Raw genomic sequence first — 12,442 nt, 5'->3', positions numbered from 1 at the left:
ATTTTCTCCTGAATTAATTTAGGCTCAAGCAAGTCTGGCAGAATCAAGTAGAAAATTGGACCTATTGAGATTATCCCTTGAACTTAGAAGACAAGAATTACCACCTGACAGTGGTACTGCTGCTCAATTGAAGAGAGAATTAGCTAGTGTACAATCTGCTAGCCCGGTTCCTGTAACCTACACCTCGCTACAACCGTTTCGTGGTCCTCTGGAAGGTAAAGCTACAGTGCCTGCATCGGTTTCAAGATGTGCTGCTGTAACTGGACAATTAGAGGTAAAAGATATTTTATAACGATAGCTTCGTATAAATTCTCTTGCTTCAATAATATGTACTTATAATTTTAGGTAAGATTAATGGGGTGTCAAGACCTGGCAGAAGAAGTGCCTGGTCGCACAAGAAGAGAGCACCCAGCAAGTCCGGATCTACGTAGTTTCGTTAAAGGTGTTACAGGACGCAGTTCGAGCAAATCGTACAGTGTTAAAGATGAAACAAGTAGTAAGTTTGTTTTACAAATATTACAAATTCTTATGAAAAGCTGAATCTCATTCATTTTTGTATTTATCGTAGATGATATCATGGCAGTTATTAAACTGGATAATCAAACAGTAGCACAAACTAGTTGGCGACCGTGTTCCCAACAAGCTTGGGACCAAAGGTACTCTTTTATTGTATACATATTTCTGTTAGAGCTATACTAAACTCTTATACTCCGTTTTATGATAAAAAGAAGTCGGAAGTGTTAGTTTATATGAATACATTGTTTTCATAGGTTTTCCATCGAACTAGATAAATCGAGAGAACTTGAAATAGGCATTTATTGGAAAGATTGGAGATCTCTTTGTGCTATAAAATTTTTACGTTTAGAAGAGTTCATCGATGATGTGAGACACGGAATGGCTCTACAATTGGAGCCGCAAGGTCTTCTCTTTGCTGAAATTAAGTTCTTGAATCCTATGATTTCGAGAAAACCTAAATTACAACGTCAACGCAAGATCTTTAAGCAACAGGTGAAGAATTTCCCAAGAGCTAATCAAATGAACATTAACGTTGCAACCTGGGGTAGGCTGTTGAAACGATCAGCTCCTTCATTACACAATACAAGAAACTCCGAAAGTCCGCCATCTGGTAAGTACATGTTTTTCATTACGTTTACAGCAAATTGGCACATGACTGCTGTACGAATCTATATTTTTTAGGACCTCAACCTTTGCAACTTGTTTTTGATACTTCGTTAGAAGATAAACCCGAAACACCTGGGGAATTGCCTGATCCTGAAAAGGGAGGCTTAGGTGGAGCCAGACCTTTAGGACTATCAACTTCAAGTAGTAGTCCTACACTGCCACGTCCTCCAGAACATCCTCCTCCACCACCACCTACAGTTACAAAGAAACCTTCAATGCCTGCACCTCCACCGCCACCAAAATTAGATCAAGAAGTAGGTCCTGCAAAATATACATTATTTTTTTCTTTACTTTTTTTTGCAACGACGTTATACTCACCAAAGTGTTATATAGAAGATAGTTGTACACTATATTTTGTACTTTTTTTTAGCGATATTGTAGTTGTCCGTCATATTACGAAGTATTTCGAAGTTATCTAGTATCTTCTTTTACTTAAAAGGTTTAGGGTTTTGGTACACTATGGTTATGGGTAAAAAAACACATGCATACAATATATTATATCCAGTTGAGTCGATATACTTGCTAACGTTTGTATATAGTATTATATCAATGTACTTTATCAAGGCATGTTAGTATACTTTTATATACTTTCAACTGTGCAAGATACTGCTTCGAATATACTATAAATATACCTTTTTTTATAGGTATCTTGCAAATTTTAGAACGCGATGTATAATGGGCAACAACTTGTTACATGTTTAAACTGTACAAATTGTTTATTCGTTTTTTACTTTAAGCTTATATCGTATTTTTAATTCTTAGCTTTTTATGCATAGTAATTTTTACAATGTTGTTTAGCACCCACATGAAAAAGGTACTCTGCAATATGCATTGTGCAATATATTTAGTACTCCTTCAACAAAGTTGCAGCAAACTCCCTTCAATAATTGGATCTATTTGTTTTCTCAGTATGTAAATTATTCGATTCAAAATGTTTATTACAATTTTATTATTAATTATGTAAAACTTTGCTAGGTGACAGTTTAAAGTATATTGCAACTTAAAGTAGTTTTTAGAGCTAAGCAGATAGTAATGTAGTTACAGAGTGCATTAAGGGAGTTTGATTTCCTGCACAACGAGGAAAAGGGGGGTCCTCAGGGGGCAAATTTGAGGCCTCTTGTAACAGAGCCTCGTCCTGTGCTGATTGCACCACCCTCTCCACGCACACCCTCGCCCCAACCTGTCGTCGAGTTTCCTGAAGATGAGGTATATACCTCCAATACACGCAGCTTTATTTATATATTTTTAATTTTTGTGCTTCTGTACTAACACGTAAACTATAAAATTGTTCTTCTAAGTTCTTGTAATTCATTTTATTAAATTAATAAAATATAATTAATTTTTTGGTATATTAATATTTCTTTTAGTAAAAGCATGTACCCAAAATTTTTGCATGTCTGTATGTGCGTATTACATATATCATGGCTTTTAATACTGTACTTGTACATGTTTATGTCTTATATCAACTATAGATGTCTTACTGCTAATGTCGTAAATACTTGATTATTCAACAGCTTTAGGGCTTTTTCTTGATAAAATAGCAAGAACTCTATTAAATAAGTGAAATTTATCTTACCTATAAAATATACTAATAACATATGCATTGTATTATAACTAAAAATTTTTAATTGGAATTATGATTAACATATATATACATACTATCAATTAATATGAAAGTAATTAATATAAATTTAATCATTATCTTTCGGTACTTCGATTTAAACGTTTTAACGATTATAGGTTGTATATGAAATGCCGAACAAGCCTGCTCAATATAGAGACAGTGCCTACGAGTCTAGAAGACACTCGCAACTTACTGGAATGACTATAGAAAACTTTAGACTACTATCAGTTCTTGGCCGTGGTCATTTTGGAAAAGTAATCCTATCGCAATACAGAAATACAGGAGAATACTTCGCAATCAAAGCATTAAAAAAAGGAGACATAATAGCAAGGGATGAAGTAGAGTCATTACTTTCAGAGAAGAGAATATTTGAAGTTGCCAACGCTACACGCCACCCTTTCCTTGTAAATTTATTTGCTTGTTTTCAAACTGAGGTATATATTATTTTAGTTATGTTTACGATAAATGTTTTAGTCAGAATATGGAAAATTAATGTTTTATTCCTTATAGGCACATGTGTGTTTTGTAATGGAATATGCAGCTGGAGGAGATCTTATGATGCATATACATGCAGATGTGTTTGGAGAGCCACGAGCTGTATTTTATTCAGCGTGTGTTGTGTTAGGGTTGCAATACTTGCATGAAAGTCGAATTATTTATAGGTACATATTTAAATAAATAAAAATTAAATAAAATTATGTATGATATTTTACATTAAATATGCGATATTAATGATGTTACTCAATTTACAGAGACCTAAAATTAGATAATTTACTATTGGATACAGAAGGATATGTAAAAATTGCGGATTTCGGTTTGTGTAAGGAGGGAATGGGATATGGAGATAGAACAGGAACATTTTGTGGTACTCCAGAATTCTTAGCTCCTGAGGTTCTTACTGAAACTTCATATACACGGGCTGTTGATTGGTGGGGACTTGGTGTATTAATATTTGAAATGCTCGTTGGTGAAGTAAGCATTTTATCTAATTTTATTTTATTATGCATTATGATCACTATATTACTAATTAACATCTTCTTATTTAGTCACCATTCCCTGGTGATGATGAAGAAGAAGTTTTCGACTCCATTGTGAACGACGAAGTTCGTTATCCACGATTTCTTTCGTTAGAAGCAATTGCAATAATGCGTAGGGTAAGAACAATATAAATATATTTTTTTCTAGTAAGATAATAAATAGAACATAAATAATTTACGCTATTTATGTTTAATTATAGTTACTAAGAAAAAATCCTGATAGAAGATTGGGTAGTAGTGAAAGAGATGCTGAAGATGTCAAAAAACAAGCATTCTTCAGGCATATAGCTTGGGATGATTTACTTTTAAGACGCGTAAAACCACCATTTGTTCCAGTAATTGTAAGTACTAACCTTTTCTCATGTTTTTTTACTCCAATTAGTATATTTGTCGGTAAATGAAAATTATACTTGTATTTCAGCATTCTGTGGAAGATGTCAGTAATTTTGACGAAGAATTTACATCAGAAAAGCCACAATTAACTCCACCTAAAGATCCTAGACCACTTAGTGATTTAGAACAAAGTCTATTTAAAGATTTTACATATATGGCTGATTGGTGCTAGCCATAACAACAATGTTAATTGTCTTTTTGTTAAATTTGATACGCAAATCATTTATTATTATATTTTCAACATCATTTTAAGGGCAATCAAATCACAATTAATAACACTGTTAATTTCATATGTATTTGTTTAATTTTCAGAGGATGTTTAAATTGTACAGATGTTTTACTTTTAGTATCACGATATAATCAGGCATATAGAATTTAAAAAATTATGTTCAACATACGAATCTCAGGTTTTTAATTAATATGTATGAATGTCAGACTTTTAACTCGTAGTTATACACTCATCACGATTGTTTCCAATACGCAACGTAGTGAATAATCATAATTTAAAATATCTGGATATAATATTCAGATTTAATCAACTGTATGACCAGAAAAGAAACATAAATTTGTATAAGTAATTTCGTAGCATGTTCATATTTTGATAAGAAACAGCAGTTTGGAATTTAAATTTTTAAAGATTTATACCATTTAATTAAAATTCACTAGATGTCGTAATCATGATTTGAAGTATTGACCAAATATTTGAAATGATATCTGTTTAAAATATTATTTCACAATTTTCACTTAGCACAGTCATTTTTATATAGTTTTCAAGTACTCAACAACAATGTCCTTATAGAATAAAGGATATTCACTGTATAAACATATTATAATTCATAAAGTTGCAGAAAATAAATCAAAACGTAGTTGTATTTGCTCATGCTCATGTGATAGGGAATTAAATGAAGAAATGGCACTATGTATAACAATGTTGATCAACATAATCACAAGTTAACACTGGACGCATTAATTATATCAGTCACGTGTACCTAATTATTAACACGACCACTTATTTACTTAACTTGACAGTGTCCCTATGTTAACCTTTCTTTTTTAATGAACAAATTTTTGCAGGTCTGATTCCTATAATCCTCTTATCCATTTTATTGTTTTAACTAGTTATATATCTTCATGTTTTCAGTATGTGATAGAATACTTGTGGTGTTCTAGTGCTATACCTTGTAAATATGTAACCAAACATTGAAAAGTAATAATGAATAAGATTTATAAGTACAATAGTTTAGCTTGATGTATAACACTATATCACAAGAGTAACATCTCAAGTTCATATTAGTACACTGCTAGTAATCATTTTTATGTTTTAATCTAAACATCACCGTAGTTCGTTTCCTTTCAATTCGTTTTCATATATTTCTTTTTCTTTTTTTTTTTTTTTTTTGCTATGTATTTGATTTTGTGGATAATTATGAGTATCCTGTACAATCATCACAAATGTATGTGTTAGCTATTGAAAGTGTTTTATACTAAGATTATTTTGATGCCCTTTTAGAATTCTTTTGTTCCATTTTATGAGCTTATTTAAAACAGTAAATTTACTACTTCCACATAATACATTAATTAATATTAAGAACCACACACCTGTAGTAGTAATTTCTCTTGTAACAATATTGTCAATCCATCGAGTTCGTTCATTTAGCAGTTGATATACAAGTTTTATGTTAAAGAATTTTTTAAATGGAACCTAATGCAATATTTACCATTATCTATGTAGACTTAAATTACACTTCTATGAAACAATTTTCATCTGAAGTATGTTTGCAAAAGAATAACATAAGTGATTGATCATAATATTTACTGATTGGGATACTGTGATAGTAATGTCAAATGGTTTCATTTGAAATTTTCTTATATTATAAACTTAGTCATATAAGCTTGAAATCATTAATCATTCTCTCAAAAACAGTATTTAAAATTGTGAAACAAAAAAGTAATCGTATCACTTGTGATAGTTTCGAGTACAGCTCGAATTCTAGTTGCCTTAATGCACTAATAAATTAATAACTGTTTGGTAACTATTTTATACCGAGACCTTGTGTATATTAGAAATGAAAACCTATTTATACAAAGGTGCTCATGTAACACATTATTCCTAATGTGCCTGTTTTTATACAATTCTCATACGTAGATCTTAAAATCTATTCAGTAACTATAATACAATTTTAGTTCAAATATACGCGGACATTGAAAACTATATTATATCTTTTTATTGTATAATAGACAAGAAAATATGCAGACATTGGAATGTTTGAAAATATTCGTATTTACAATCCATAAAAAGTACTTCTATTTCAATAAAGGTAAATGGTCACAGATTGCTTGATTTGACTTGAATTTTCAAAAGATTTGAAACAAAGATAACAAGACATATTGTTTTGTTATTAATTAAAAAATATTTATTTTTATATTTTATTCGTAGTACATTATATTACTCCCACGTATCGAACTGCCAAACTACATAATTATGTAAAAAATCACTCGTTTTGTATTAATTAATATTTTCTTGTCAATGTATTAATTATATACTCTATAATACTTAAGTCATATGTATGTATACATATACATAAACGATGCACACAGGATGTCCTGCGACAAGTGCTGTTCGATGTAACTACTGAACAATAGGTGATAAGACAAGAATGTAAGACTTTTATCATCATTTTTTATGCAAAATGTCACCGTGAAAAAATTTTTATCTTCAAATTTTCAGGGTCATGCCTAGGTCATCTTTACTGTCTTAAGTGGCAGCATACATTTTTTCATACACTATTCAACATATTCTTTTAATTCTCTACAAAAGTATTAAGGTATTTGGGTTGAGAAATGATCAGGTTAAAAGATATTTTTACGTTAATGTTGTAAAACTTGTTGTATGAAGAACAAGGTAAACATAAATAGAAAAGTACGCATTGTTTATATTCGTCTCTCATACGATAAATTTTACAGTATTGAATGTTTAAAATATTTATGAAGTAGCCACAGCATGACCTTGAAAAGTTAAAGGTAAAATTTGTATTCATATCGACATTTTACATAATGTCTGATGATAAAAGTCTCCTTGTATTTTGTCACCTGCCGTTCATTAGTTATATCAAACGGCACTTATCGTGGAACATCTGCTATATACATAGCATAAATACGATTAAAAGAATATTTCATTAAGATAAAACAGATAAGTAGTTTTTACGAGAGCGACGTTCTTTATATATACTACGATGTTAAAAATGAAAATCATGTCGTTCAAAAAATAGTAATTCAAAGATGTATATAATACAAGTGTCGTAAATTTTTTTTGTAGATAGATATATTTTCAACACTCGGAGTAGAAACCGTACTAAAATGTACTTTCGTTACGTATTTTTATACATACAAAACAACATAGAATTATCAAAAGATTTAATCTTAGCTTAGAATATTCATTATCTTTATGGATAGTAGGAAGTAATGAAACAGCATGTGCCTCATACTTGCAGTGTTTATTAAATCACATAGATAATGTGTTAATATAGAAACTGCTTCTAAAATGTCTTTAAGCAATAATTTATTTAATATTCACATTTGCAGTGGCAGCTTAATACATATCATTTTAAATACATAGTTACATAATTTTTAGTACACTTTTTAACTCTACATATTTCAAACATAATTTCAATATAATAAACATTTAAGGGAAACATATTACAATTTTATATTTAATTTCTTTTAACTCTTTGAAGAATATCGATACCACTTAAATATGAAAATTAAATAAATAAAATAACATATTTTATTCAGCTGTTGTTTTACTGCTATGGCTTACATCTGTATCCTTATCTTCATTAGTATTTTCTGCAGTTAATGATTTTGCTAATTCATACAAATACGAAGTATTTTTCCTGATTTCTTTCTCTAAATTTGATTTTTTTTCCTCCTTCTCTTTCATTAATTTTGTTCTCTCTGGATCTACAGGCTTCACAAGATCCTTACTAACTTTGTAAATAATGCTTGTACTATCTTCTAATTTAAAAACAAACGTTATCCTGTTACAAAATACATAGATCAATTCATAAATCATGACCACATAATCGCCAGAATGTGTAAACAATTTTTACTCTTACTGTTCAACATCTAAACCTGTTTGTATCTTTTCTATCGTATCAAGAGAAATGTTGCACGATGCTGGCCATGGTACATATATTTCTGTTTGTGAATTTTTCTTTTTTCGTACTTCTAAATACAATAAATCCAAATTTTCATTGTATTTATAATCAACTTCCCAATATTTCTTTGTTTCACAAAGTTCAATATAAACGTAAAACGTTGTACTTATTTTCACAGGATCGATGCAACCCAATTTTCCAATATCAAAATACTAATGGTATTAAAGCGAATTAGTTTCAAAACTACTGGTTTTGAAAATTATTTAAATACACTTACACTAGGATGGCATATATCGTACATGGCTAAGAAAAAATAATTCTCTTTAATAAAAGAAAGGAATATCTAACTAAATCCAATATAACCCCACATATTCCACTTTATTTGAAAACAGTCAATCGATAAAATTAATTCATATTTACACTTTAAGTATTTAAAAAGTATTTAGAAAATTTAGTATTTAGAAAAAGTAAAGCAAAATTTATCGAGCATATGCCTTAACTAACAAATCCTTACAATTTACAATTCAGAGTTCAATGCCTTCGTAAACATATTTGTCGTAAAACTACTCCATTGATAATATGGTCGTAATAACTATTTAGCGACATCTGTTGATACGTAAGTCGAATGACTTTGGCAATGTAACTACGCGAAATCTAGCAGAGAACTCAGGAAGCTGTTAGTGAAACTAGTATCCGAGCACCCGAAGAGATGGCGCGTATATCGCTTATTAAATTCCATTGGACACTTGCAGTAAATCTAATAGGGAATACGAATTACGCATATAAGTATGTATGTACAATTACAATTAGTCAAGTTATTATTTATTGTTATTCCAAACAATTATTTATACAATTCATTTAGAAAATCTACGATCAAATATTTAATATATTCATCGACAATACGAGAACACAGACGATATTGCAATTTCTATTCACTACGATTTAGGTACATCGACTGTATTCACATTCTTAATTGATAAAAGTATTTCACAAAAAATTGTGCGCAATACACCCTGTATGAACGAATCGTAATCTCGTTACCACAATTACGACAGAAACACGCTGATTTGGCTTTTGTGCAAAGAATGCATCGATAAACCTAAAGCATTGCTTCCAGGTATTAAATTAAGGCACTTACAAACTCTACAATAATAATTATATTAAAAAGTAGATCGTTTCTGTAACTTAAGAAAATGTCATTGGAAAATCATCACCGGAGTTATCTTTAAAAATGAATTCCTTTAAAACCCCTGTCGTATCAGATTAGTCGGATCGATAAGGCGAGTGATCTTTTTCCTGATTTTATACTTTCGTAGCTCCGAATAACATTCTTCCACAATCCACGAAAAGTTACTCCAAGCTCGTCCAACATTTAAGCTCGTCAATTACCATCATCGTTACTCTTTCCTCAAACAATTTGCTCTCAGTTTTCTTTTGAACATAATACGCTTCAGTAATTACAATTTGATCGATTAATCGGAGAGGAAGAGAGAGAGAGAGAGAGAGAGAGATAAAAATAGAGATAAAAAATAGAGATAAAAATAGAGATAGATAAAAATTGTTACTTTAAAAGACCAGAAGGCAAGGTACACGGTGATTCAGTAGAGCCTCGGGCTTTCGCGATACCAAAGAAGGGAAGTTTCGCGATAAAATGTTTCTCCTAGAGTTGCGCGGATCCTCTCCACGCGGAGTCGAAACCACACGCGGTATCCGAGTCCGAGTCGTTGTTCTGCTGCGTCTTGGGCGCGGCGGAACTGACGGCTGTCGTGGAGATCGGTCGACGATGCATCGATTGACTCGACCGAGAAGCCTTGCCCTGAAGCAGTGGAGTGCTCGGTTGACTGGCAGCCTGATGATCTCGCGACGATCCAAAATCCTGCCCTCGTCGGCTTCTTCTCTTCTTGATGGGCGCGTACTTAGGCGGTGGCATCATCTTCTGCTCCAACTTCGTGGAAATTAGAAAAATTGTTTGTCAATCGTTAATAATCTTTCTCCGATGGCAGAATCACAACCCTTGGACGATATTGTACCAGCGTTTCGTCGGGTTAAGCATTGTAAGGCGAGTCTACTATATTGGCTTGGCAACTAAGTGATTGCGGATTCTGTCATTAGGTGGTATTGACAAAATCCGCAATCACTTAGTTTCCAACGTACATACATAATAGTAGACAAAATAGTAGACAAAAGTTGAACAGTAGAAAAAAGTAAAGAATTTGCAGAATTCCGTGAAACTATCTACAGCTTACACGGATAACAACTTAAGGTTATTAGAGAAAAATCAGTTTCCTCGATTCTGGCGAATTGGCTTGGCAACTAAGTGATTGCGGATTTTGTCAATACCACCTAATGACAGAATCCGCAATCACTTAGTTGCCAAGCCAATAATATAGCAGAGAATATCATAAAGTAACACACGGTTTATGAAAGTAGCTACAGAATCGAGGAAATTGATTTTTCTCTAATAACCTTAAGTTAAGTTGCCCACGTAAGCTGTAGATAGTTTCCCGGAATTCTGCAAATTCTTTACTTTTTTCTACCGTTCAACTTTTGTCTACTATTTTGTCTACTATTATGTCTACTATTATGTATGTATGTTGGAAACTAAGTGATTGCGGATTTTGTCAATACCACCTAATGACAAAATCCGCAATCACTTAATTATTGCTAACCCAATATCTCACCACTTACGTACGTTACTATTTTTATTATCTACAGGGTGGTTGGTAATTGGTGGTACAAGCGAAAAGGGGGTGATTCTACGCGAAAAAAGAAGTCGAAAATATAGAATAAAAATTGTTTTTTTTAATTTTTCCATTGAGACAACGATCTACAGTGAGATGCGTTATAACGAGACGCGATAAAGTGCAGGCGTACCGAGCGAAAATTCAAAGTCGATTTTCTCGAAAACAAAGCCTTAAGCGAAAAACTTTTATTCTATATTTTCGACTTCTTTTTTCGCGTAGAATCTCCCCTTTTCACCGCTCGTATCACCAGTTACCAACCGTTATACCCTGTATATCGAATACTTGCGCGAGGGGAAGACAAGAGGGAACTATAAATGGAAAATTGTAATCGAAAGAATCAACCATCTCCTATGTAAAAAACGCGCGACTTGCAGATGAATCCAGTGTCATCTGAAAGAAGAGGACGGTGGTCGCGCTTACACGGTAATTTCGTCTCCTTCTGCATGGAAAGCGAGCGTTAATATTAAACGAGTTGGCGATTCGTCGCGTAATATTCATAATATTCAGCGATGGAGGGGGCGGGGTACGATGGTGGCGAGCGCTCGTCCAAGGGTTGAATAATTATAGAGGGTTAAGGAAAGGAGGCCGGGTATCGGGTAATTTTCGAGAACGCGATCGTCCCTCTTTCTCTCTTCTACCTGCACATTATCCGCCGATCCCCAGCTCTTGTGTATCTTCTCGTGGTTGCTGCTGGCGCTGCTGCTAGTTGCCACACCCAGGAACTGGCTGAACGCTTCCGTCGTACGTTTCACGCGTACGTTCAGCGAGCCAATACGCAGGAAACCAAGATCTTTCTCTGCGTGTTCAATCAATCATCGTGTTACCACGTTGTAATCATCGCCGTTGCTAAACGCTTGCCGCGCGTATACGTTGCTCGTTGCGTTTAGCTGTTTCTAAATCACCGTTCCTAAGGGAACTGTACGTGCCACTGGCAAACGGAGCAACGCAAGTGCGCGTCTGTTGCACACGTTGCAACGCACTGCAACGTTTTACGTGTTTGAAATTTGGCTCGTGTCGCATGCATCTACCAGCGAAGGAGGCTAGGATCGAGTCCAAGGACGATCAAAGAGCGGAATCTATCTTCTGGACGAGGAAGTCTCTTGGTATCGTTAATTTATTGTTCGCGTTATAGTATCATTGGTTCATCGTCAATGGTGATCTACGGTGATTACAGGAAGTATTTGGCGCATCGTTGTATTTATTACAGCAATTGTACGCTGATTCGTTGGGAGACAAGTAAACATTTCACGTTACGAAGACGAAAGGTAGAACCTGACGAAGAAACGCTTCATTGAAAGAGAAGGG

General features: G+C 33.1%; 3 protein-coding genes across 12 annotated transcripts in view; 1 reads left to right on the top strand and 2 right to left on the bottom strand.

Annotated features, from left to right (window-relative positions):
• Positions 1 to 7,551, top strand: part of LOC117204512 (serine/threonine-protein kinase N) — a 28,829-nt gene extending 21,278 nt beyond the window's left edge. For 2 of the 5 annotated variants that reach the window (XM_033441990.1, XM_033441988.1), the window contains exons 7-18: positions 23 to 274; positions 346 to 496; positions 569 to 656; positions 771 to 1,126; positions 1,198 to 1,436; positions 2,221 to 2,388; positions 2,923 to 3,240; positions 3,317 to 3,468; positions 3,559 to 3,778; positions 3,853 to 3,960; positions 4,044 to 4,184; positions 4,265 to 4,408. In XM_033441990.1, the coding sequence (XP_033297881.1) occupies positions 23 to 274; positions 346 to 496; positions 569 to 656; positions 771 to 1,126; positions 1,198 to 1,436; positions 2,221 to 2,388; positions 2,923 to 3,240; positions 3,317 to 3,468; positions 3,559 to 3,778; positions 3,853 to 3,960; positions 4,044 to 4,184; positions 4,265 to 4,408 (2,337 nt within the window). Of the gene's footprint in view, positions 1 to 22; positions 275 to 345; positions 497 to 568; positions 657 to 770; positions 1,127 to 1,197; positions 1,437 to 2,220; positions 2,389 to 2,922; positions 3,241 to 3,316; positions 3,469 to 3,558; positions 3,779 to 3,852; positions 3,961 to 4,043; positions 4,185 to 4,264 lie in introns of all 5 variants that reach the window. The other 3 variants (XM_033441989.1, XM_033441987.1, XM_033441991.1) reach the window with 3 other exon arrangements.
• A 160-nt stretch (positions 7,552 to 7,711) lies between these two features.
• On the bottom strand, positions 7,712 to 8,970 carry LOC117204515. 2 transcript variants are annotated; one of them, XM_033441998.1, is made up of 4 exons: positions 8,908 to 8,946; positions 8,671 to 8,696; positions 8,352 to 8,605; positions 7,712 to 8,273 (listed from the first exon to the last, which is right to left on the bottom strand). In XM_033441998.1, exons 2-4 carry the CDS (start codon positions 8,692 to 8,694, stop codon positions 8,021 to 8,023), a joined length of 531 nt encoding a protein of 176 aa, XP_033297889.1. In that variant the 5' UTR covers positions 8,695 to 8,696; positions 8,908 to 8,946; the 3' UTR covers positions 7,712 to 8,020. The 2 variants fall into 2 exon arrangements, with proteins under 2 accessions (XP_033297889.1, XP_033297888.1); XM_033441997.1 differs by having other exon boundaries at positions 8,671 to 8,970.
• A 227-nt stretch (positions 8,971 to 9,197) lies between these two features.
• Positions 9,198 to 12,442, bottom strand: part of LOC117204514 (ankyrin repeat domain-containing protein SOWAHB) — a 113,122-nt gene continuing 109,877 nt past the window's right edge. For 4 of the 5 annotated variants that reach the window (XR_004487103.1, XM_033441994.1, XM_033441996.1 and 1 more), the window contains 2 exons: positions 11,776 to 11,933; positions 9,198 to 10,338 (listed from right to left, as the gene is read on the bottom strand). Coding sequence is in view for 3 of the 5 variants with exons in the window: in XM_033441994.1 (XP_033297885.1) it covers positions 10,054 to 10,338; positions 11,776 to 11,933 (443 nt within the window). In the remaining 2 variants the exon portion in view is untranslated. The remainder of the gene's footprint in view (positions 10,339 to 11,775; positions 11,934 to 12,442) is intronic. The other variant, XR_004487104.1, reaches the window with a different exon arrangement.

Source organism: Bombus bifarius, unplaced genomic scaffold, assembly GCF_011952205.1.
Source record: "Bombus bifarius isolate JDL3187 unplaced genomic scaffold, Bbif_JDL3187 scf7180000007978, whole genome shotgun sequence".
NCBI classification, from domain to species: domain Eukaryota; kingdom Metazoa; phylum Arthropoda; class Insecta; order Hymenoptera; family Apidae; genus Bombus; species Bombus bifarius.
This window is presented reverse-complemented; position numbering and strand designations above follow the sequence as displayed.